At 48.6% G+C, this 25,597-nt stretch overlaps 1 protein-coding gene across 1 annotated transcript; it reads right to left on the bottom strand.

Moving 5' to 3' along the window:
• Positions 1-1,528: 1,528 nt before the first annotated feature.
• ACTR1A (actin related protein 1A) lies at positions 1,529-24,792 on the bottom strand. The gene is made up of 11 exons (XM_073354515.1): positions 24,676-24,792; positions 18,731-18,795; positions 17,927-18,002; positions 16,214-16,339; positions 15,120-15,244; positions 13,148-13,364; positions 10,456-10,548; positions 9,324-9,498; positions 7,562-7,623; positions 7,122-7,162; positions 1,529-6,314 (listed from the first exon to the last, which is right to left on the bottom strand). The coding sequence occupies exons 1-11, from the start codon at positions 24,721-24,723 to the stop codon at positions 6,212-6,214; spliced, it is 1,131 nt and encodes a 376-aa protein (XP_073210616.1). The 5' UTR covers positions 24,724-24,792; the 3' UTR covers positions 1,529-6,211.
• Positions 24,793-25,597: the final 805 nt, after the last annotated feature.

Here is a 25,597-nt window from a genome sequence, read left to right as displayed (position 1 = left end):
AAGTAGCTGAATCCATTGAGCAGGTGTACTTCTGCCCACTGAGAGGGAGCGCAGTACTGTCACTGTGAGCGAGAGAGGGGGGTGTGTGTAAGGACTAGGACGTACTCAGATATTTTACCACTTCCCCTTCCTCCTGGGCTTTCCTCCCTTGCCGCCTCAGTGGTCTATTCTCCCAAAGAAAAGCTCAGACATTGGTCTTCAGCTGGCACCAAACGAGTCACAGCCACCTTCAACTCCATTCCTGCAGCGGTCTGTTCTCTGGGAAAGCTGTGGGACCCGGACACCATCTTAAAGCTTGGGATACAAGTGCCTTCAGGGTAGCACCGGCTGAATTATTCGAGCAAAACTGGTGTGAACACCAGTGGGCCCCCTGTGGCAAAGGATAACCCCTAAGCCCAGCTGTTGTACCCTCATCTGGCTAATCTCCCTTGGCTATAGCTTTCCTCTATTTGGCACCCTGCTGTCTCCATGCTCTACACAGAAGGGAAGTGCTTTCCCTTCCTCTCAAAGCCACCCTGTGACAGGGTAGGAAGGGGGCCAGCCCCCTATGGAACAGCTGTAGCTGAGCAGTGACCATTTCTAATTAAATCAGTGCATGAGTAAGCGGAGATAAAACTAGCCACAGGTGACTGAGGAGCAGCCCAGGATCATGATTCACATGCAGCTCCAAGGCAGGAAGCTGATTGAATTAAATACAGTTCAGGGCTGGCACTTTCAGTGCATTCTCCACCTGCTACTACCTCACCATTGATGCTTCAGACAAAACAGGAAATGAAAATGCAAAGCAAGGGCTGGGGAAGCTGTGCTGGGATCCTCTGAAGTAATTTCTGGTCTGGCTCCTGTGTGTTCTGTTCTAGAACCATTGGCCTTCAGCCTCCTGGGGGCTCGTCTTCAGCAGTCTTCTGCTCCACAGAATAGGAGCAGGCGCCAGGTGGAAACTAAGTCCAGTTTATAGGTCCCTTGTAAAAACACTGTCTTGTACTTGGTCTGGCCTGGCTTCTAGCTGTGATTACTGGGACTTCACCTTTATTACTTTCAAACCATAGCTCACATCTTTCCTTTCAGCAGGGCTCCCTTAGGTTGTTCGATAATCCTTGCTAACTATCATGCTGTGAAACGAAGTCTTAAATTTCCAACTGCAGACCCATTTGTTGGCTCTGACCGGAGTCTGCCCCCGTCCTTTCAGCCTATTCTTACATGTGGAGTAGCCTGCTGTGAACTGTTCCACCAGGCTGTTACCTTCTCCGGAGTTGGATTCCTCCTACATGCCCCACTTCTAAATTACCCAGCTGCCTGGGGCGAGGGAGATTTTTTTAAAAAAAAATATGTCTGTCAGTCACCCTCCTCCCCCTCAACTTGTCTGTTTGGTCCCTTTGTCCTACCCACTTCAAATGCTGTGGAGTGTAAGTGTACAGCCCACAACAGTAACTTCTGAAATGACCACGAGTGTTTCAGGGGAAGAAATTGTCTCCAGAGCAATTGGAGTAAGAGCTCATCCAGCCCCCCTCTGCAGACAGAGAGATGCAGGTTTTTGTATATGAACAGCTTTATTTAGGTATGTTGGGTACCAGCAGGCACCACGGTTGGGAGAGGTGGGCGAGGAACAGCGTCAGGCTGATAGAACGAACGCTAGATTGCAGACAGCGCCTTTGGCTGGTGAGTGGGGCTTACAAACAGAACCCTGCCCAGAGCTGCTGCTCCTACTAGCTCCAAGTCCGGATAAGGAATATGGGGTCAGGCAAGAGAAGAGGCAGCAAACTTGTAAGCTGTCCTATGCTGTTCTTAACAGTGTCATTCCCTTCCACGCATCACCTGCTATCTGATGCTGTCCAACAATGTGAATACAAGTACAGCTTATTTTCCAACGGAACAGGCTCTTTGTGTCAGCAGCTATTCCTCAGCAATGGCCTTTTACTTCAACCCACCATTACTTTGTTCTTAGAAGGACTGGGATAAGTAGGAAGCTAAACATCAGCCCAGTTTCCCACTAGTTATTTGCAGGGGAAATGAGTTCAGTAGTGGGGAGGGAAAATGGGGGAGCCTTTGCAACACCAGCTGTTAGTGGCTAAGCCTTTATAATACATGCTACTGCTTGAGTAGTGCACTGCAAACAGACGATGCAACGGTGTAGCTGGCCTCTCTGCCTCGTCCAGGCGGGAAGCTGGCACTGCATGGAAGTATGTTCCCAAACTACCCTATCCTGAAGTGGACTGTTGCATCTCATTGCTTTCTACAACCACATCTGGCAGCTTTGGCTGATACCAGAGGTCCCTTCTGGTGCTTTGCAGCTTGAGTAGGTTAGTTCTAGGCCAGGGTGCAGCCTGCATGGCTGAACCTGCTCCCACTTTAGAAAGCGAATGTGCTGCAAGTCATGCAAACAAATGGATGGGGGCCACAAAGAATTTGCCTGCATGCAAATTAAAGCGTGGTGTCTAATCCTCTCATTTCCCTTTTCTCTGCACTGCCAACTACTGAAGCTGTCATAAATGTGTAGCATTTCCTAGAAGCGGTGATCAAAACATGAGCAGCTAAGACCTGTGGGAATTATATAAGCCTATTTCTTCCTTGTGTGTCTGGAAAAGACAGTAATTTCTTAGGCTCACGTCTGATGATATAGCAAAGATTTTAAATTCAAGTTTAGTTCCCTAGGGAGGCAGCAAATTGGCAAGGGGGGGGGATCCATAGGTAGCACTAGCTGCTTACAGCTGAGGGAGACCCTCCTCCACCTCCTTGGCAACTCTCTAAATCAGGATGTTAAATCAGATTTAGGGAGTGCGTAGACCTTCAACAGCCGATGGCCTCACAGCAGGCTAGTGAGCCAGACTTGCAAGGGAAGGAGACTGTTACAGCTCAGAGGTGAATTAAGAACAAACTTTTATCTACCTGGTGCAGGCAGGCTACAGAGTGGAGTGCACAGATGGGATACAGAAAGGGAATCAATAAGCAACTGACTTACAAGGCTGCAAAAAGAGACTTGGCGCTAGCGGGCACTGCAATTCTATCCTCGGTCACTTTTACCTTGGTGCAGGGGATGGACTTTATCAGCTGGCCTAGGAGAATCGGCCCTCCTTGCAGAGCTCTCTCTCTTGTGCTGTCTGCTTTAGGCTTCGGTGCTTTTATAACAAACTACAGCGTAGCTGCAGCCTACATGGCTGCTGCTGACAACATTTTATAGGCTACTGCCCACTGTCCCCCCGCTACTCCTAAAGCGCCTGACCTCGAGGGAGACTTTCCGTAGAAAATTCTCTGCCTGCTGCCAGCCTCTAGGGCTTGTCTACACTGGCCATTACCAGCCCTGCAACTTTCTGCTGGGAAAAAGCACCCCCCGAGCGCAGCAAGTTGGGTGCTGGAAAGCACCAGGGTAGACCGTGCCCCAGCGCTGGGAGCAACACCTCTCGTGGAGGTGGGTCTTAGGGCCTCTCCCAGCGCTCTGCGGCGACTACGCAAGGCACGTTAAAATGCTGCCACAGCAACGCTTTAGCCTTGCCCGGGTAGACAAGCCCTTAATGTCACCAAAGTCTCCCTCCAAAATGCTCAAGGGCGTTAATGAGGCTGCCTAGTGAGGCTTTGTCAGTTTACACCAGTGTTGAGATAGGAGGGCCCTGATCTTACCTTATTCAACACCCCAGCTGCATTAAGGTCTGGCTCAGGCATACTGGGCCTCTGTGCATTTTAAAAAGGTGGCAGCTGCCCCTCTCTACGAATGGCACTAGCCCCCCTCTGGCTGGAGGCCGCACTGGTTTTGGTGCAGTATAACAAATGAAATTGGTGTAGCAGGAGCTACTGCCCCGGAAAGGTCCTATCTTGCACCCCTCCCTCTCCGTCTTCTTTGTTCCTAAAGGGGTGTTTTGCCCTAACTGGATTTTAAGACACTTGAATACACAAATACAACTGGGTGCGATTGCAGCAGCTTCCAACAGCATGGTACTGCCAGCCTCACTCTTCTTGGGGGGGTGGAAGGTGAGACCGACTCCCACTCACGTTCTTGCTAGCGTAAACAGACACTGCCCTGACAAAAGCAGTAGGAGAGGCACCGGGATTGAGCTGGGAGCAGCCTCCTCCTGGAATTTATTCCTCGGCAGGCTAAGAAGAAAATTCTATCCCTCCCACCACACCGCGTCGCTCCCCTGCAGAGCTGGGGCGACCAGATTCTGTTCGGCACAGGCCCTACCAGCCAGAAGTTGTCCTGGAGCCTGTCAGTACCACCGCTGCAGGCATGGTGTTAAGAGGGGAAGGGGAGCTTGTGAAGCAAAGGATGCAACAGCACATGTAGGAATTACTGGTGTTTACAGCTTCCGTTTCAAGACACAAAGCAGGGATTTACCACAGGCATGTTACTTAAAAAACAAAACGCACTAGCCAGACGGTCTTCTAAAGGAGCAGGCATTAACACTTTTTTCCCTTTAATGATAAGCCCAAAGTCTGCATTTGCATCATTGCATGTCTGATGGAGGCAGCTGGCTTTTATAGTAGAAATAAAGCTAACTGAATATTCTAAATCCAGGGATTGAATCTCCAACTATCTATGTAGTATCTAAAATAAAAACAGGTGCTTTAAAAAAAAAAAAAAGTTTTGGATGGTTCCTCTCCCCCTCCATGTCCCTAGAGGTGCAAATCCGTGAGGAGGTAGGAAAAGCTCTGGGTTTCTCCAGGATGCTTCTTTCCTACTTAAAATACCTTCCCCTCCTCCTACCCCAAGCTTGTTCTTTTCAAAGACCCAGACTTGGCTCTATGTAGAGATAAGGCTACTACCCTGACTCCACAACTCCCTTGAGTTCTCCTCTAATACTTAAGTGGCTAAACCAGGCAAAATATTTGGTTCTCAGCAGCAACCTCATTTAAAAAACAAAAACACTGAGAAGTAAAAAGCACCAGCTGCTCCCTCAGAACAGAACACCCCCACCCAGAGCAGGTACGTGGCCTTCCATACGCTGTCGCGGTGTCATGCCGGAAGGGTTAGCCGCGCGTAACACTACAGAGGCATGAAGAGCCAGTGCTCAGGCACCTGATGATGATGCCAACGTACCACCCCGTTCATTGTCCTCTCACGTGCTGCGTTCCTAGAGAACGCTGACTTTCTAGCGGTAACCAAGAAGCATTGTGGGGTTGACTAGCTGGCTACGATGCTAGGCATGTGTGCTGTAAACATTAGTGTTAGCATTAAACAATGGAAAATTCAGTTGAAGGGTCTTGGAAGGAGAGCAGCAGACTCACCCAGAGGGGCAGCCGCTGCCCCTGGAAACAGCAGCTCTGTTAGTAACGTAGATATTAAACATTTCAATAAATAAAATAATTCAAAAGTTACAATGTGCTTTTTTGCCCAAGGACGGATCAAATGGAAGAGGTTTTGTCTGGCTGAAAATGGATGGTTCCTTGACCCTGCTGTGGGAGAAAGGGGGAAAAATGCAGCTTCCTCTCTTACAGAGAGAGGACACGGCCCTGTAAACCTCTCAAAGCAAACACACTAGTGCCTTTGTACCCATCCTGGGCACCTGCCTCACAAGGAGAAGGAACGTCCGTGAACAAGAGACTAAGATCATAACCGTCTAGTACAATCAGAGCAGAGGAGAGGTGGTTGTGACCTACACCATGCAACACAAACTAAGTCCTATCAGCAGTTGCTCCAGCTGTGCAGCTGTGGTCCATACCCATGGAGCAGGCTAAGAGTTTACACACACACACACACACACACACACACGCAGACACACCAAAAACAAAACCAAAAAAAAGGGGAGGGGGTTGTAACTGCTCCCAATGTGTTTTTTCTGTATAAAAAAAATAAAAAAAAAAAGAACTGGCCCATGAGAGACACTCGCTGCTGAGCACCCACGAAGAGCTAAGCAGCCAGTGCTGTGGAGTGCCGTAGGGTAAGGACACGCCAGGGTTTGGAGTCTTAGGCTATGTGACTACAACCTGACTAGGTGACTTGCAGTGCTCAGATCCCTTCTGTCCAGCTGTTCCATTTCTAAGCGTGAGAGGTGGCCACAAGAGGAGTGAAGGTCAAAGGGGAATGGGTCATACCGGAGAAATGGGGCCTGGTTATTTTTCCTCCTACAGTTTAAAAAAAAAAAAAAAAAAAAAAAAGTAGTGTTCTAATCCTTCTCCTCCTCTTTGCTCCGTGACATTCCAGGGCCATGTTTGCACACACGCACACACACAGCTCCTCACAGACACTCGGACTCAGAAAAGCGAGTTTCGGACGGGTCCCAGGCTAGAAGGTTTTTCGGTGGATGGCACGGGCTCCATCTTCTTCGTACTCCTTCTTTGAAACCCACATTTTCTTAAAAGTGTCCAACGAGGCCAGAATAGAGCCCCTGGGGGGAACAAGCGAGTGTGTTACTACAGCGGGACAAGCCAATGGCTCCTAGTGTGGGTCTTGTTCCCTTGTGTGTTATCTGGACTGCGGCAGCACCTCCAGGCTGCTGGCAGGGGCCAAAACCACAGGGTGCTAACCGCTGTGCAGACACAGAGAGAGAGTTCCTGCCCCAAAGAGCTTACAAACCGAATCCCCGTTCGCTTCAGGCCCACACTGGTTATGCTGAGCTTTCAGCCACCATCATCCATGCTTTGTCCATGGGGGAGCTGAAACTGCACCAACAGCCAGCAAGCCGCAGAACACAGGCGTTGCCAGCAAAGTGGCTTTTCTTATTTCAACAGCACCTTAAATGGGCACGGTCAGATAGGAGCCTATGGTCCCAATTTCCCCTCTCACTTACTGGTCTAAATCAGCAGTAACTCCACTGAAGTAACTGGTATCAATGAGAGGGGAATCCAGCCCCAGGCTCTACCATCCAAGGGCCTGCTCCCACTGACTGGGATGGCGCAGGATGAGGTGAGACTGGGAGGACTGGGGAGACCACAACAGGATAACATAGTTAGCAGTGTTTCCTTGGCAGAGGCTGCACCTATGACTGTGCTGAGTCCAGCACGGCTTTACGATGAACGGACCATGCCCAGGATGAGGGACAAGACCACAACCCTGCTCACAAAAAACATGACCCAATATGGTCGGGGCTACTCTGGCTCTAACTGTAGTGCGGGCAGGGCCCAGGTGTGAGCTACACAGTTAAAGCCAGGCTCGGCGGCCAAAGTGCTTTATGGTGTCGCTCTGCAGTACGTACCCGATCCACGTGGAATATAATCTCTCCTGAGGAGCAGATATCTGAAAGGAGAGGCAGAGAACTCAGATTAACATTGTCCCCAGAATACAAACTGCTCCCCAGTTACCTCCCCCCCCACAGTCACTCCCACCCATCAGACACATGCATTGGGACTGCTTTTGCCATCAAGCTGCACTGCCAGTGAATGACCATGGCCAGAGATGCTGGAGGTGGGCTGCATGCCAGCAGGATACCTCTCTCCACAGCCCAAATGGGTTTCAGTTGGAACAGCAGCCACCACCAGGGTGCCTGGGCTGTTCCGGAAAACCTGGAGTTGTTTGAAGGGCAGGACAGCGGACACCTCAGCCTGGTGTCTCCAAGGAACTCAAGGCTGCTGAACCTCGCTGGTGCATGGCAGGGGAGAGGCAAGCCAGGAAGCCTCAAGAGGAGAGCGCCCCTACCCTTATTTTGACGTCCTTGGGTGCTAGTTTCTTCACTTCGCTCAAGAGCCTGTCTCCAAAGCCTGCACAGAAAAGGAAACTTGCCTTTAGTTTGGGCCTCTGATCATGGCCCCCAACCAGTTATTGCAGATGCAGCAACGCTCTGCACAAAATACTGCGGGGAACGGCCGTTGAGCCCAAGCCTATAAAGTCCCTTCCCATAGTCCTTGGCAGGCTTGGGGAGCCCACAGAGCATAACCGGAAAGAAGATCCTGATACGACAGATGTAGGGGCTTTGTATAATTTAGAGCGGTCCCACTCTGTATTTTTACAGCATCTAGTACACTGGGCCCTGACCTTGGTTGGTCCCTACGCACTAACCAAGATTAGTGCTAGTAATAACTGGATTCACGCTCCTAGCCAACCTACTCCCTCCAAAGGTCACCGATCCTGGCCGGGATTGGTGGAATGGCTTTATCAGGGCAAGTGAGAAGACAAGCTGTCCCTAGGGAGAAAGGAGAAGTCTCAGAAGAGCTAGGTAGGCTTGACCTCCTGTTTCTATCTGGTTGAGTCTCCCAACCACAAAGCTCAGAGAAGGTTGCGTAGGCGCACCCTTCCCCCCTCAATTCCTGTCCCTCCAGTGCTACCAGATGGGGGTGGAGGACCAGGAAGCAGGTCCTGGAGAGTTTCATCCTCTTACCAGAGGGGTGGACTCATGCCATGGTGCAGAGCGGCCCTGCCACAAAGTGGAAGGAGTAAGCCCCATGAGCATGTCTGATTCCCTCAGAGCAGAGAGGGGAGAAAGGCGAGCCTGGCTGTCACTCATTTCATTGCAAAGCATGCTGGGAAGTGGAAGAAGTCTGTGGCCTTTATAACACAGACTCTGCTTCTGAGGGACTTTCAGGGAGGCTTGCACTGAGGAAGTGGTTGTGAGTGACCCCTGGAAAGCACAGATGGGGAGGGCCCAGGAGAGACTCATCTATAGGAGTAGTGGTTTTACCTTGACTCCTGCTGGAATGTCAGAGATCTTGGGATTTCTATTACAGCTAGGAGCTAGTTGTTCCATTAGCATCATCTCAGAGCGTAACACACCCCTTGGCTTTAAGAACAATCTCTCCCTCTACATCCTTCTCTTATCGCCCCCATTCTACGGTGGGCAGGGACATCCAGTCGTGGATGTGGCTACAATCCTTGCACACGCTCAGTTCACGCCTGGGGGGATTTCAACAGCCCTGCCACCAAAGCAGAGACCTAAGGGAACCTCAGGATGTGCACCAGCTTTCTAGGGATTTAATAAAGAAACTGCCCTAAAACGGTGCAATGGAAGAGCAGAAAGAGCCTGGCTGTTCAGTGCTTTCTTAGGCAAAATGATGATGGCAGAAGGGGAAGGACAGGATAGCAAGGGGAGAGCATCAACGACACGTGTGGGAGCCGGATGCCAAAAGTCTACAGAAGCTTGAGAGGCAATTCCAAGCAGGGGAGGGATTATCTCGGGGGATGACAAGGAGTAACAGGAGGAGACTGGATGTCGGCAGAAGTTTTGGAGAAAGGAATAACGTCTCAAGCTGTGGCATCATCTTCCCAGGGGAGTGTTGGTGTCTCCATTGCTAAGCTGGACAAAGCCTCGCTCCTGCCCTGGCCCTTTGAGAGCAGCTGGAGGAGCCAACAGGGCTTTCCTGGGATTCCATGACCTCACCCCCCACCCCCAGTGGCGTCCGGGGCAATCCGGCTGGGTCAGGAGCCCTGGCTCAGGGCGTCGTGCCCTGTCGGAAGGCAAAGAGACCTTTGAAGAGCGTGGAGCCCCCGGAGAGCACAATGTTGGAGAAGAGCGTTCGCCTCAGGTCCATGTCAGATTTCTGAACAGCGAACACCAACACCTCGTGCAGCCCCTCGCACTCTTCTCCAATCAGGTCAGGCCGGAACAGTAACTCGGGGGCTCGGAAACGGGCAGGGCCGATCTGCAAACGACACGAGGGACCAGGTTAGCTTCCAGGGCGCGCCAAGCAGGAGTGTGGCCTATGCCCGTATCGCAGAGCCGCTTAACCCTTCAATGACCGAAACATCAGCGAGTTACAAAGAGTCTCTCTGACCTACCAGATGCTTGTGTGACATCATTAACGTCCTGAGGACGAACACAAGGCTGATGGGCAGCTCCCTTTCACACACAATAACCCATGTAGCTTCACAGATCCAAACATTTCATGAACATGAAGCAAGCTCCGACATGCCACTGAAGTACTAAGTAAATTATTACCTCCCACTTTATAGAGGGGGGAAGAGGGGAAACTGAGGAAGCAACTTGCTCCTAGCCCCACAGTAAATGAGCAGCAGCGCTTGGAGCAGAACCCAGACCTCCTAATTCCAAGTCTGGTGCACTAAGGGAAAAAAAACCCCATACTCCCTCCCGTCCTCATCCGGAAGATTTCACCTTTAGGTTTTCTTTCTGTGCTGTTAGAGAAGATAAACCCCATCTACAGGTTGCTGCAGGATTTGCAGTACGCCGAGACCCATTCACCCTGTCCCTGATCCTGCATCAGAACCTGCTAGTGCAGACCCCTGCACTTGAGGTCTCCGTGTCACTGATTTAACAGCAAGCCGTGTGCCATTAGCCAGGAACAGCACGTGTTTCTGGACCACTGGGATTTCAATGAGTTACGGGTGTGCAGCGATCCTCAGGGGGAAGCTATATTTATCAGAAACCATTTATGAATTGGTTCAATCACTGTAGGTCTTTAGAAAGAAATCAATAAGGAACTATTCTAACCATTTACAAGAGCAATCCTGTCCCCACTGCAGCTACATTTTAGCAAGAGATTTCTATCAAGACCTCCCAGGCCCCTGCAGTGAGAGGGCCAGGACGTTCTACTAACACTGAGCTTCTTATGAAGAATAACTTAATATTTGTCCTTACGCACCTCAATAGTGCTTCCATCTGGCAGGTAGTACTGGGCTTTCTCGGTTTCTAACGTCTCGTCCTTCTGTGGGTTTATTGACAGGTAACAGGCACGCTGCAAAGGGAACGCAGGCAGATGAGCAGGGCTCCTAACGAAATGGTTTTCCTCTGGGAAGAGAGCAATTTTTAGCAGAACCTTCTGTTGGGACAAACAAATATTTCAGATCAATCTGAACTGAAACATTTGTTAGTCTACCCTGAGCCACTGAGGTACCTCATTCTGGCCCCCACTCTCTAGCTGCACTACATCTCCCATGGTGCACCGAAGACTCCTGGCAGCTTTGCCCCTATAGGGCTTCATGGGGAAACAAAAACATTCGGATACTTTCAAATAGAAACGTTGTGACCTTTTTGTTCTGCAAGAAGCTTTGCTATTTTGACTTGGTCCCTTTTTGGGACACACGTATCAGAGAGATGGAAATGCTTGCCAGGCAACTCCACAAGCTAGTTAGGAAGGAAACAGTGTGAAAGTCAAAATGCAAAGAATAAAAAAATGAAAGGGCTAAGCCCAGAAATCCACTGCTACTGTCCTTACTGACCAGGCTGAAGCAAGTTAAAAATCCTTTTAAAAACGATTCTCTCGGAAATCCTCAGCACCTCAGTACCGCCAACCCCAGTCCTTCAAAAATCATGTCAGGCACCAAAAAAAATCATTATTGGTTTATATATCACATGACAAATAATAAATTAGGGTTTCTTTTTTATTTTTCCTCCTGGTTTTAAGCCTTTAGGTTACACTCAGGTTTTCTCCACAACCAGGAGGGCTGCAAACTTTCATTTAAAAAAAAAAAAAAATAAGTAGAAATTCTCGTATTTATTCCTTGTCTCCACAACTTGGGTCTTTAAGGAAATCAAACAGTAAAGCTTATGATACAATCATGAGCTTGCAGCACTGCCTGCTGCCTTGGTGAAAACCAACAGCAGAAATCTCACTGCAACCCTTGATATTTGTTGGAGAACGATGAATTCTGGCATCTCCTTGGTGAACCAGGAAATACTGGGGGGGGGGAGGAGTGTGGGGAGGGAAAGCAAATTTAAAGCTCTTATATGTGCTAACTCTCCACTCCCCCAGCTTCGCTAGTGAGGACGTTCAGCATACAAGTCTGGGCTCATCTCCATTTTTGTTCCGGAGCTCAGCTTTCAGAAGGGTAAGGTTCAGAAAGTCAACACTTTCCTGGGAGATGGGTGAGCCCGAGAGCTAGAGCAGAGATCACAATACAGGCGGTTTCGTTGTTTTTTTTCTAAGAGGCAAAGCGCACCAAGGACTCTGGCCATTTGTACGAGTGTTTCCAAGGTGCAATATACCACCGATTTGGAAGCACGTATGTTTCTCACTTTTCCCCATCCTACCAAGCCTGGCATCTTGCAAGGCATAGAAGCTACAGGATGTTTCCTAGTCACTTGTGAAGAGCTGAAGAGAATCTTCTACATTTCTCTCTAGCCACGGAAACGCCAGCCCTTCCTCTCTTGTAATCAGCACTCACAAAACAGAAACAACCACCTACAAGCCTCACACCTCCAGAGCTTTGTGCATTCGGCTGAAGTCACTCGGCTGCAGCAGTGACCACGTGTGGGTGCCGCTCACAAGCATTTGAATTTGACTCCCAAGCCACGAGCACCTTTTCTATCCTCTCTCACTCTCTTGCTGGCAGGAGATCAGAGACTGTGACCAGGCACACGCATCATCAGTCTTAAACCAACTGGACAGCACAGTTATGCGAAGGGATTAGGCAGTGTGGCAGCTATCCACCAGATGTCACTACTCAGCAACGAGAGTCAGAAATTCAAGGGCTCTAATCACTACCGGACTGATCCTGCAGTCTGAATGCCTGTACGCATTTATGAGCATTTCTATGCTAATCACTCCAGTAGCTCAGCACCTAGAGAGGCAAAGCCCCCATTGCAATCAATCTGTGGGAGCCCTGTTTGTGTATGAAACTGCTGGGCGAGATCCGAAGAGAGAGGCAAAGCTACCCTAAGAATCAGTCACTCTTGTAGTTAAAATATTCATCTTCCTTCCTCCCCCCCCCCACCCCCACCTCAGTTTTGTCCTCTTCTTTGGCAGAGATGAGCTGCCTTCCTCTGTGTTTCTAACACAACAGTAGCCAAGATGGCTCTGGTTTGTTTACTTCCCGGAGTGTGCATATTTGTGAGAGACTTTGCCGCAAATGATCACAAAATACTGTTTAGGTCGGGGCTCCTAAGAAGAGTGTCTCTAATCTGGACACTGCATTTTAAATGTTATCGTTGTGAACAGTGGACTATGGAAGATTTCACACTTCTCATTCAGATCCGGCATGCATTTAACTTGTCCTTTTTCCACAGAAGCTGACTTTAGTGCTAATGGAAGGTGCCGCCCTGCCAGCCCTGGGACTGGAGTTCTGCATTTATCTGCACCACCGGTACAGTACAGGCACGGGCAATGCGAGCGTCCCCCAAGCTGACCAGCCTCCGTGTCTCCGCCCCAACATGAAGAGAGCCTCTGTCAGAACCAGAGGGGAGTTCTGGCTCAATGGCCTATTCAGTTTTTAGGGGCCCCGCTGCCAAGACTGCCATCAAGGAGCTGGCCCTTAAGGATCTGCACCCCATTTCATAGACTCCTTGGCTCATCACTGCAGAAATCACCCCTAGACCAATCACAGACAGCAGGGCACCTCTTTGATGGTTTTGACGATCTCGAACTCTGATGACGTGTGGAAGTCATAGCCTTCTTTCCGGAGATAGAGGCGAAGGAAGCGGGATACATCGCGGCCAGCGATATCGATCCGCATAATGGAGTGAGGCATGGCAAACCCTTCGTAAATAGGAACCGCATGGGTAACGCCGTCCCCAGAGTCCAGCACCACCCCTGTGGTTCTCCCTGTAGCGTAACTGCAACAAAGGAGGGAAAGATCGTATTTGAGTGACAGGCAGCAAATTTCGTAAGTGTCACTTGAACTTGTACCTGGCCCAACGGATGCCATGTTTACACTACAGACAAATCATAAAGCAATGAGAGAGAATCAAGTAACTGCAGAATAATTCAGCTTACTTCTGAAATGGGCATTTCTACTTTTTTTTTTTTTTTAAAGTAAAGTTTTTTTCAGTTCTGAGGAACTCTGTTTAATTTTGGCCTTGATGCAGGATTTGGGGTGATTGTTTTTAAATAACGTTTTACAAAATGCCCTATGGATCAAAATAAGTAGTTATAATCAATATATGTAAACGTTGGTAAAGTGAAAAAGTAAAATTGATCAGTCCAATTTCATAAGCGAAATGCAGAAAGTAAATGACCGGAATGAAGAATACTATATTAGAGTTAAAAAATGCATTTAACAATCTAGTGGGTTACTAATAAAAAAGGGAAGGATTTGAAAAGAAATAGGATTAATCCCAGGGTCACTAGCTGATCCATTTGAAACTGGACAGCGCACAAAATACAGCCATTTTATAAAGCCTCCGTTGGTTTAATATGGCTTGGTAAAGACCAGGACAGAAGTCCTTGCAGATGAACTCTGCAAATCCTTCTTTTAGCCAGCCAGTCACACACAGTTCCCTGCTCACGCTATCTCCCAAAATGCCACAGTCTAACACCGCTGAAGGGGCAGGAATCGTTATGTCGGCCAGCTCGGGTGCCTCACGTTGCCTAGAGAGTACAGCTGGTACGCAGCACGAGCCCGGAGCTTTCCACAGCGGGCACAATATGGCTACGATGCCAGGCCAGCGGGCGAGAGGTACTGCTTTGGATACACTAGCCTTTCCTCCACCATTGCCACCAACCGTTTACCCCCCCCCCCCCCAATGGTAACAACCATGGGGCACTAATTTAGTCAAGGCACCAGCAGCCACCAGCATTTTAAAGACCACGAACCACTACTGCAGGCAGACCTAGAGGACATGGTGGTAAAATTACAAATGCCAACAAAATCCTTGCCCCTGTTTATACCAGCACTCCCACAAGTGGAGCTGAACTGACCCCTACTGGGAGTGGCTGGGTCATTACACATATTCAATCTATTTCCCCATGTTAAGTATCCTCACACCTTCTTGTCAACTGTCTAAATGGGCCATCTTGATTAGCACTACAAAAGATTTTCTCTCCTGCTGATAATAGCCCATCTTAACTAAATAGCCTCTTACAGTTTGTATGGCAACTTCCACCTTCTCTGTCTGTATATATATATATATATCGATATATATATATCTATATCTTATTACTATATGTTCCATTCTATGCATCCGATGAAGTGAGCTGAAGCTCACGAAAGCTTATGCTCAAATAAATTGGTTAGTCTCTAAGGTGCCACAAGTCCTCCTTTTCAAGTTGCAGACTGTGGCTTTTACAGGGATTTGAGTGTGGTGGACCTTGTTACACTAGCAATGACTGGAGAGATTTTTTTAAAAAAAAAGCCTACTAGCTGGTGTATTTCTACGTCCTTCCAGGAGGTGAACATCAGAATTACACATGGGACAAAACTGCAAACATCAGAGCTTGACCCAAACGCCCCTGTGGTTTTGGGAAGGGCAAAGCAGTCCCCATTTAAATAGTCATCCTCCAAAGGAATGGCTGGCTTTCAGGACAACCTCACTTGAGTCTTATTTCTGCCCTTCTGCTCAGGCTGTGCAGAGAAAGGGGAAGAAACTTACAGGCTGAGTACCGCTTGCATGGAGATAAAAAGTGCTGGCACGTTGAAGGTCTCAAAGAAAACCTCAGCAGCTCGCTCTCGGTTCTTACGTGGGTTCAGGGGAGCCTCCGTCAGGAGCACAGGATGCTGGTTTAATAGAGACAAACAGAACTCAGCAGAGGGGTTAATTCTGGGGCTCTGAACCACTGCAGCAGGGAACGCTCTATCCCAGCTAGAGGTAGGAGTGGGGCTCTGTCCCCCCCGCAGGCTGCGAGTGTCCATACGGATTGGGGGTGGGGAGCGTGATTGGAAACGTGTTCCACAATAACTCTGTTTATTCGTACACTTTAGGCACCGCAGGGATATAAATAGCAACGTGGGATGAAGTTAAGGAATGAGGGAACACTGCCAACCAGTGAGATCTCAGAGGCTGTGGAATAATCTCCGACTGGAAGGGCTGGAGAATCTTCAGGACTTGGGCCATTTCAAGCTAAGTTAGACAGAGCCCTGGGGAACAGACTATAGGGGACTATCCTGCTGTGACCAAATGGATCTTTTCCCATCTGTCCACTCAGAAGTCACATCATTAAGTTTCCAGCAGGGCTGCCTTTAAAACACAGGCCCTGACTAGGGGCTGCAGGCTTCAGTTCATCACCATGCTGCAGAAACGCTTCTAAGCCACTTCCAGAGCCATTTTGCAGGACATCTTGCAGAGGCTGCCCTATTTTATTTCTTTCTCTCTCCAGGTTGTGTGCACAGGGTTTACTCCTCCTTCCTTTCAAACAATCTCATTAGTAAACATTTGGTGAGCGGATAAAGCAGAACAGGAACGATTAGGAGCACCCGGCCTAGCTCAGAAATAATGGAATACTGCATTGGGGAGAATGTGAGTGCGGGGCCTGAATGCTGGATCATCAGTAAAGCTACAGTATCAGATTAGCCACAAGGTCATTCTGCTTGCATACTTCTTGGCTGAGGTCTAATGTGAAGCAATAATTTTGATTAATGAACAGGTACATTTAGAGCTTCTGCAGGGAAAAGCAAAGGAAAGGTGCCAGATCTACCTCATAGCTGACACACTTAGCAACAAAGCCCTGGGTCTGCATGGAATCTCACCTCTTCTGAGAAAGTCTGAAGCTGGTCTTTTGAATACACATACTGCCAGATGCGCTCCATGTCATTCCAGTCCTTCACTATGCCATGTTCCATGGGATATCTAATCGAGAGCAGACCTCTGTGCTCCTAGCCACATAGAAAAGACAACATAACATGCCTTTCAGCGAGATTTCCAAACATATTCCTCACTGCCCATTTCTAGTGACACTGCTCCTCTTACAGATGCATCTGCTTGCTGTAAGTTCCAAGGAAAAACACTGAATGTTTGTATTTAATTGAAAAGGATAGGAGGAATTTTAAAAGGCCAGGACTGTCAATTAACGACAAACTCCTTTTGCACAGTATTCCCAGGTTATAAATAAGGTCTTTTTATACTGACAGCACATTCAGATCCTGTATTTATACAGCACCTTCCATCCCTACAGTCTTCATAAACTGATATACAAATATCCATAACTGGTACGTTGGCTTCTCTAGTTTATGCATGATGGGAAGCTCTAATGGGGGCGTGCACTGACCTTTTAGGAGAGTCTATAGGCCAAGTTCAGCCACAGATAGGATTGTTAAGGGGGCCGTAGTCTGGAGGGATTCATGGGACCATGTGCTGGGCAAGACAGGACTATATATGGCAATCTTCTTGCTCAGGTTATGGAAACCAGAAGCAAAGCAAGATCTGGTATTTAAGGTTCTTGACCATGAGAGATGGGGATGCAGCGCAAGAAGGAACTGTGAGCTGGCTAGAGAAAGGCCAGAAATAGGAGGACCCAGAGAAGAGTGAAGTGAGTGATGGAGGAGACTATGGGCTAGCATCTTGTTTCTGGGGCCTGCAGCAGGGGTGTCCAGGCAGGGTAGAACGAAATTCATCTCCACCCTGTGCATCAACAGGGGCAGTTGCTGGAGGAAAGGACGGCTACTGGCACTGATCAGCCCTGCATCAACAGCGGGTGAAGTTGGATGTGTGAAGGATGGAAGCATTTAGCCCAAGGAAGACTCTCTTGCTGTGGCCAGAGGGTCAAAGAACTTATAAAAAAGATCAACCGGCCTACGACAAGAGAGAGACTGCAGCTCAGAGGGGGAGGCTGAAACACAGATCTGGAGCGGAAACTGAGGCACAACTATACCCAGTGACAGAGAGACAGGAACCTGTTACAGAATCCCATCTCGCCCCACTAAAATGCAGCCACCTCTGGGGAGAAGGACGGCAGTTGTTTAACACCCCACAGCAGTCAATGTATGTTGTATCCAATTCAAAACTGCAGGGGAGATTAGGGAGGGAGGATGTAATTGTCCAATTGGAATCTAGCCAGGACACTGGGGGGGTGGAAATCCCACTCTAGGAAAGGGCTATGGACTCCGTAACAATCATATCTGATCAGGACATTAGTTTTATGTCCCTTTTGACAGGGATGTTGTCTAAAAGAAACAGTACCCTTCTACGGGCGCAGAGAACAGGGACAGCAGAGGAAGACTCCGCAGGTGCTGAGCTAATATAAAACGTGTTTAGCTGAAACAACGACCACCACCACCCTGGGGAAGGGCACGAACATCAGCTTGCTGCAGGCAGCACCCTGGACTGGAAAGTCTAGACTACTCCCCTTCGCAGCTCTCCCATTTTCAGGGGAAACATGGCCCTCCACGAGCACCGCAATCCTTCTCAGCTGGGAACTACGACACCCAGACACATGGGGATCCCTGATAAACAGGCACTCTTACCTCTGCCTTCGGCCCAATGAAAATGTCCCCTTCTAAAGCGCCAGCCATGACACGAACGTGCTTTGGTCTGCCCACGCTACAATGGAGGTTACAAGTATTGGTGAGTCTCATGCAAGACAGTATACATACCTGAGCATTAACTAGTCAGTGCTTCTCTATTCCCTGAGAAGCTATTGCTAGCAATGGTGCGAGGGACTCCTTCACCTGGGTGAGCACACGCACACCCCTGGGAAAGAGTGAGTCTGGTGAGCTAACAGCTGTCAGTGGTGCCCAGGCATCCGGATCCTGGAGTCCTTTCTCAGCTAAAGCTCCCATTGACATCCACGGCCATTTTACAGGAGTAAAGATGATAGAACTGGACTCAGAATAAATATAAAAAGGTCTTTTTTTACCCATCCTGCTTTTGTTTTCTCAGTTTTCCAGAGTACCTCCGTTGTCTAAGAGCAGGGTGACCATTGTACTGGGGTTAAATTAATTCCACCTTTGGTCTGTCTATAGTTCTACAACTACAACCAGTTACTGGAAGCCCACGGGACTTGACTAAAGCGATACGTAATTATCCTTTGCACGTTTTTTAGCAACTTCAGGCAATCTCAGAGCATTTAACGTTACTGAACTCCGCTCCAGGACACCTCTGGAAGGTGAGTATTATCCCAGTGACAGAGCCAGAGATAAAACCTACTTCTTCAGATTCCCAACAACTGCTTAAACCACAAGACCATTCCTCCCTTCTATGTAGGCTGCAAATGGTCTAGGATACTCAGAGCAACTAAAAAACCCCACCAGAGTTACTAGGGTACTTACTAGTTTGGAAAACAGTACTTCGGTATCTGGTCACCTGCAAAACCTGCTTTGATCACACCCGAGCCCTATGGGAGGAGCAGAGAAGTGTGTGAAAAACAAATAAATAATATTGAATAATTCTGCACGTCAGTCACATGGCACTTGTGCTCACAACAATTTAAAAACAAGTAGCATGTTAAATGGAGCACGAACAGCCCCCACTTTGACCCCGCACGAAGAAAGCCCCCCGCACAGACGATCGAAAACCAGACAAGCTCTTCCTCAAGAAGATGTGCTTTGCAGTGTGCCCAAGTGGGAGTATTTTCCACCCTCCACTGACAACACCTTGCTGTGCAGGCCTGGAGTGTGAAGGCTGAGGAACATCCGCAAAAAGTATCAGCTCCTCTCGGCCGTCACACGGGTGCACACAGCAGTCCCACAACGTGGCGTCTGCTTCATACAGCAGATTATTTTAGACCCGAACATTGTCACCTGTTTAGCATCAGAAGTATGCTTTGGGCTCAACAGACACAGAAAAAGAGGCCTCCACTCCAACAGGCTGCTGGTCTAAACTGACCAATATACAGGTGGCGGAGAGGGCAATACAAAGCAAATAATTAAATGGCAGAGTTTAGCCAAACCATGCCAGTTTCGTGTCTTAGAAGGGCAGGAGGAGGGTTCACAGGCCTTTCAGAAGACCTGTGCCTGAAGATGGGATCTGGAGGAAAGGATGGAGGCGTGGCTGACTGAGCCAGGGAGGAGTATTAAGGGGAGAACCACATGGAAAACAGACTGGAGTTGAGGCTGGGAGAAGAAGCTAAGGGGGTGTGCCCTTTGGGGCAGGGACAGACTTTTAGTTCTGTGGCTATACAGCATTTAGCACAGTGGGGTCCTGGGCCATGATTGGGGCCAACAATAACAGGTGCGCAGCCTCGGCAGAGCTACGGGGACAAGTAGGGAGCAAAAGGAAACAAGAGCAGAGAGCAATGTGGGAGCAAAATTGCACAGGGCTTTGGATGCAATAAGGAGCTTGGATCGGATTCAAGAGGAAGCCAGTGAGAAGAGGCTGGATACAACAAGGACGGGAGATTTTCTTTTTGAGAGAGAGAGGCAGGGAGGCACTATTCAAAGCAGCAAAACCCCACAGGAGCAGCATGTAGAGTAGTTAAAAATTGAGCATTTTGAATCTTTGGTAACAATTGGGCTGGGCAGCTGACCTCCTGGAGCTGCAGAAATCTCTCAGACCAAACAGCAAATCCTCATGGATATTTTCAGGATACATCCTGGGAATGTGGCTGCCTACCACAATTACTGCAGATCCTCTCCCCTCCTCCGCTTCCTCTTCCCCTTTCTATAGGAGCGCCATCTTGAAACAAAGAGTGATCTCAGGGAAACTCCCCGGTTTTTAGTATAAACAACAGACTCTCACATGCTCTCTCTGGAGATAATCAAGGTTTACTCACTCAGGACCCTGAAAACGAGCGCCTTCGTGGAAAGGCATGCAATTAAAAGATAAGAGTGGAGTGAGGCATCTGATGCATGCTGAAGCCAACCGATTCCAATAATGGGGTTCTCTATTCACCTTCAGTGTCTCCCCAGCACGGCTTCTTGGTTTACAGGTCAAGAGGATTGTTCTACCTACCACACAGGATCCCAGACAATCAATGGTGCAGTTCACCCACAGAGCTCACAGCACCCCCAAAAGGCGGGTTAGTATCTCTGTCGTCACGTTACAGACAGGAAGGCCGACAAACTGATTCGCCCCAATACACTCGGCCAATAAGGGGCAGACTACGATTAATACTCAGGTCTTGCCTCCTAGGCCAGTGCCCTACCCACAAACCCATGCTGGAGCACTGTGAGTCATCCCCATCCTGCCATCAGAGCACAGTTAAGACGTTCTGTGTGACCCAGAGTAGACTCCTGCTTGATGGCCCATAACTTTCTTGGATGGCTGCACTAACCTACTCACAGACAGAAATGATCTGTGAAATAAGAGACGGGTCAGCTTGACGTGGACTCTTTTCTGACCACCCGTTTTAGAGCAAAGCCATTATTCTAGTCTACAAAACACAGTCTTGAGTTTCCTAGGCAACAGCTTTAATATATGCTTGGCAATACACAATTTCATTCTTTGATATTCACCGTAGCAAAGAGCAGAATAAATAAATACAGTAAGGCAACCTCCTCCAAAGACAGTTCTTATTTAATATTTGAGTCTCGATAATAATTCAATATACTGCCAGCATGCCTGGCTCCAGGGAAGCAGCTGCAGGAGAACAATGATACTCCTATTTAACACTGAGAGGTTCCCAGCAAGGGATGCATTTTTAACTTACTTATTAAACTTCAAAATCAGTTGAGATTATTTGTTCCTCAAAAACATGAATTGGACTTCAGTGGAACACACGAGCCTGCAGGACTTGGCCCAAATGCAGCAGTACCAGGCACTAATCCAATCGCAATTGTTAGCCATCTCTCTATTATGAGAGTTGACAATGCTTTCCAGTCTATTTAGTTTCCCTGTAAAACGCTTTAATCTTTCTAAACAAAGGTACACTTGTGTGCACTAGGTAGGTGAATCGATTTAATCTTTGCTCACTGTCCCAACAGATCCACACAGAAAAGAATTTAAGTGGTTAAAGGGACATTGCCAGGTCAAGAATCATGGTTTTAAAATAAATATTCTGGGGAGTTATGTTGCCCTGGAATGAAGTTCATTTCAAGGAATGTGGTGGAAGCAATTTTAAGTACAGCAAAAACATATGACCTCCCCCCTGGCTACAACAACACTGCACACCAAAAGCATATTAAAATTTATTAAAACAGATTTAAAAAGATCTATCAAGCTTCCTTTATCAGTTATCCTGATTGGTTTTGCATTTTACATATGGGAAAAAAACCCTAAAGATTGTTTTAAAGTCAGTGAAAATATATTTTATTTACAATACCTAAACTTCGGGAGCACAAGCACACCCTTTTCACCAGCTTTGTAGTGGACTACAAAACTGATTCACTAACCCTGAATGGGTTTACAATCCGAATAAACATGGAATTCACCGACAGATGAAATCTGTTCTGTTCTCACTCTCTATGGAAATAACACATTCCACCACTTTCACTTCCATTTTGGTAGATATTCTTTTGCTAACATCAAGAGCATAAAAAAGAAATTCAGTAAATGAAACAATATCCAGTAGTGCGGTATCAGCTGTGGAAAACAACAACATACAGATTACAAAGACACATTTGATTCTCCTCTCTCAGGTCAGGCCTCATGCAAGTAGGGACGACTACACAGAGGTCAGTGGAGTTGCCCTTGCCGAGGCCAGTGATGAATCTGGCCCTTCACCTCGACTGGTTTCATTTATGTTCACCAAGGCCACCCATCCACTGATTTTGGCGAGGCTCCATGGGGGTGCAGCAATCTGCCCACATAGCACTCATCGCAGAACGGGGATTCAAGTAATTTACAAATTACTTATGGGAAAAGGAGGCAGTGTTAAGCCAGTATTGTGCAGCAACCCCAACCTCCAGCTTTGTACAACAGAAGCCCGGTGTTGTAAACATGAGTTTTCAGCTGGCAATAAATAACAGTAATAGGTAAGAGTAGGTATTACTAGTGGTAACAGCAGGACTGGAATCGGGACTCTCTGGATCTGTTCTCGAGTCTCACTGCCTCATTTTACATGCCTAAAACAGGGATAATACCCAACTTTGTAAAGCCCTTTGAGACTCTCTGATGAAAGGCACTACAAAGAAGTGCAGAACAGTAGTATATTGTCTGCACTGTTTCCACTTTCTCTCTCCTAGCACTTTCCTCTATCACTCACGGACAGCTCCAAAATTGCAATGTCACTGTAAGATCCTGATATGGGAGCCTTGCCAGTGAAAAATGGTGATCTCACAACATAAATTTCTCAATTATTTCTTTCACATATACCGGGAAAAATCTCAATTTAACTAGTCAGGAACAAAGTGAAACCAGATATGCTAATATGCCTCTTTATACCTTGCTCGACCCCAAGCAGTGTCTGCAGATTATTAGCGCTAAGTTCTAATAACATTTCCTTTGCATTTCTCCCATGGTTTTCATCCTAGGAGATCACAAGCCTTTTGCCAAGGTGGGTAAGCACCACTATTCCCATTTTACTGATGAAAAAACTAAAGCACTGAGAGGTTAAGCAGCCTGCCCAAGGTCACACAGAGTTAGTGGGAGAATAGGGAGAGGGGAACCAAACTGTCTGGATCAGGTTTCAAAGTTTGAAGGGTTAAGATATGGTATTGCAGTTCAGGAAAATCTCTCTACAAGGAAAAGAAACCAGGCCTACCAAGTCAAACCCTTGGTCTAACTTCTAGACAGCATTTCTCCTCGATCCTAAAGAGACGCATCAACTGTGGGTGTAAAAGCCAGCAATACAAACTATGGCAGGAGCCACAGGAAATTTGAGATGTCTCCCTAAGAGTTAAACAAGAGTCATGCCTTCCATCTGGACACATACAAGTCACAACACTGAAATATATTTGGAATTAGTTACTGGGAAAGGCACATTGGTATGAAAGAGTTCAAGACATGGGTGGATTTCCAGGTGGCAATTGGGATTGACAGTGAAAATGCAATAAGAGGGAATTAGGAATCACCCAATATAAAGGCAGACATGCTAGGATGTCCAAGTGTGATCCTAGAAGGGCTAAAGTTGCAAGGTACAAGAAAACAGAGCTGTTCAGAGCTGCAAGCCAAGCAAGCCCATTTATTATTCCTGAATCCTTTTGTTAAAGGTGTTCAGAGCTGCAAGGCAAGCAAGCCCATTTATTATTCCTGAATCCTTTTGTTAAAGGTGATGGAGAACAATGAAAGCCTAGGCAGGATCCCCTCATTTGACAAGTGAACAGTAAAATTTGTTTGGAATATTGGCATCAAGGGGCTGAAGGGAGGAGACCGAGTGTGTGACCCATTGTAACAAATCAGGTTGCCTCTAAACCATCCCCCTCCTTCTCTCATCCTTTACTGAATAGTCCTTGTTGTTGGGAGGCCCCGCGGATCAGAGCTAACGAAATTGCTGTCTGCATGGGGCTCTGAAGTACTTCACTAAGGCATGTAGCCGACCTCATCTAGAATACTGAGGTGTCTCCCACAGAGATTAAAGTTCTGGATCAACGAGAAGGGCCATGTGCTAGAACCCATCATCTCTGCAGGCCATGCCCCGACTGTTAAATTCAAGGCAGTGCAGCGTATTATGGGAACAGTCACGTCATCCCCATGAGCCGCACTTCTCACTGGTCTGGAGATGAAGCAGTGCACTCTGGGAGCGGTTATCCCCAGGAAGAGGGCATACCCTCTGATCTCAAGATGGAGCAGTGCGTGCTGGGGGCTGTGTCCGAGAGGCTCCACGTCCTGCTGGGCACTTCAGCAATGCACGCTGGGTGCCTGGTCAGGGCAGAGCCTTCACCCCAAACCTGCCCAGACTAGCCACAGATGTCCTGGCAGGGCAATGGACCATGGAACCTGATGGGATCCCAGCCTCTACCTATGACAGACAGCCACGGTAGCCAATCACTGCAGGTACATTCCTCAGGGGCCGGGCTCGTCAGGTTGAGCAAAGGGACAGGGCACCCCATGCGAGTGACAGCCGAGAGAGCCAATCAGGCCATCAAAACACTTCCGGGCCCGGGCACCACCGCGGAGGTGAGACCGGTCGAACCAGCAGGTTCGGATGATCCGTCCTCGGTGATTGACAGGCGCGGGAGCCAATGAAAAACCGGGAAGGAGGGCGTGTCCTGAGTTCGGTTGACCCGTCGCTGCGCCTGGGAGGGCCCGAAATCAGGACGGGGCGGAGCTGAGGGGACTCGCCCGGGGAAAGGGAGCGGCAGGGCGGGGCCCCGGTGACAAAGGGATCGTGCTGGCCGTGTCTTTCCCGCCCCCCCCTTCCCTGGTGCCGGCCTGAGGGGTCCGGGCCCGGACTCACGTTATCTATCACCACGGGCTGGTTCGCGATCACATCGTAAGACTCCATGGCGGGGACTCGCCGCAGCCGCCAGCCAGGGAGCGACAGCCCGGGCTGCGGGGCGCATGCGCGGAAAGGGAGCGCAGGGCAGCTTGGGCGCTGTGCGCTTTATGAGCGCTGCATGCTGGGAACTGTAGTCTGTACGGGAGGGGAGGCCCGGGGCTTCTTGGGAATTGTAGTCCGTGGGCGGGTTCTGACGTGGGGGGGCGGGGTCTGTTTTGCCAGACACCGGCTGTAGTGTAGACATGGGCTTATGTTCACCCGGATAAGTGACCAGAGAGACTTAGGCCTCCTCTGCACTACCCCTTATGTAGGCAAAACTAAGAGCGTCTCCTGCCGACACAGTGCTGTCCACACCGGTGCTTTTGGTGATGAAACTTTTGCCAGGCGGGGTGTGTTTTCTTCACACCCTGATGACAAAAGTTTTGCCGACAAAAGTGTTGGTGTAGATCTAGCCTTAGTCAGGGCTTGATAGGATCATCTTCTAATCTCTTAGCAACTGTTTTTATTTGCTAATAATTACAGCGGTTGATTAATGGCAGTTAACTCACATGACTAACTCAAAAAAATTAACTGCTTGGAGAGCGGCGGTTGCAGGCCAGAAGCCCAGCTCTGAAGGCAGAGCCACCTCCAGCAGCAGTGCAGAAGTAAGCATGGCCTGGTCTGGTATTGCCACCCTTACTTCTGCACTGCTGCTGGCAGAGTGCTGTCTTCAGAGCTGGGCGGCCGAAAAGTGACGGCTGTTGGCCCGGCACCCAGCTCTGAAGGGTGGCAACACTGCAACTCCCCCTAAAATCACCTGGTGACCCTCCCCATCCCCCGCAACTCCCTTTTGGGTCAGGACCCCAGTTCTGGAAACCCTGGTCTCCCCTGTGAAACCTGT

The sequence above is a fragment of the Lepidochelys kempii genome, chromosome 7 (genome assembly GCF_965140265.1).
Source record: "Lepidochelys kempii isolate rLepKem1 chromosome 7, rLepKem1.hap2, whole genome shotgun sequence".
NCBI classification, from domain to species: Eukaryota; Metazoa; Chordata; order Testudines; family Cheloniidae; genus Lepidochelys; species Lepidochelys kempii.
The sequence above is the reverse complement of the archived record's forward strand: the minus strand, read 5'-3'. Positions and strand labels throughout refer to the sequence as shown.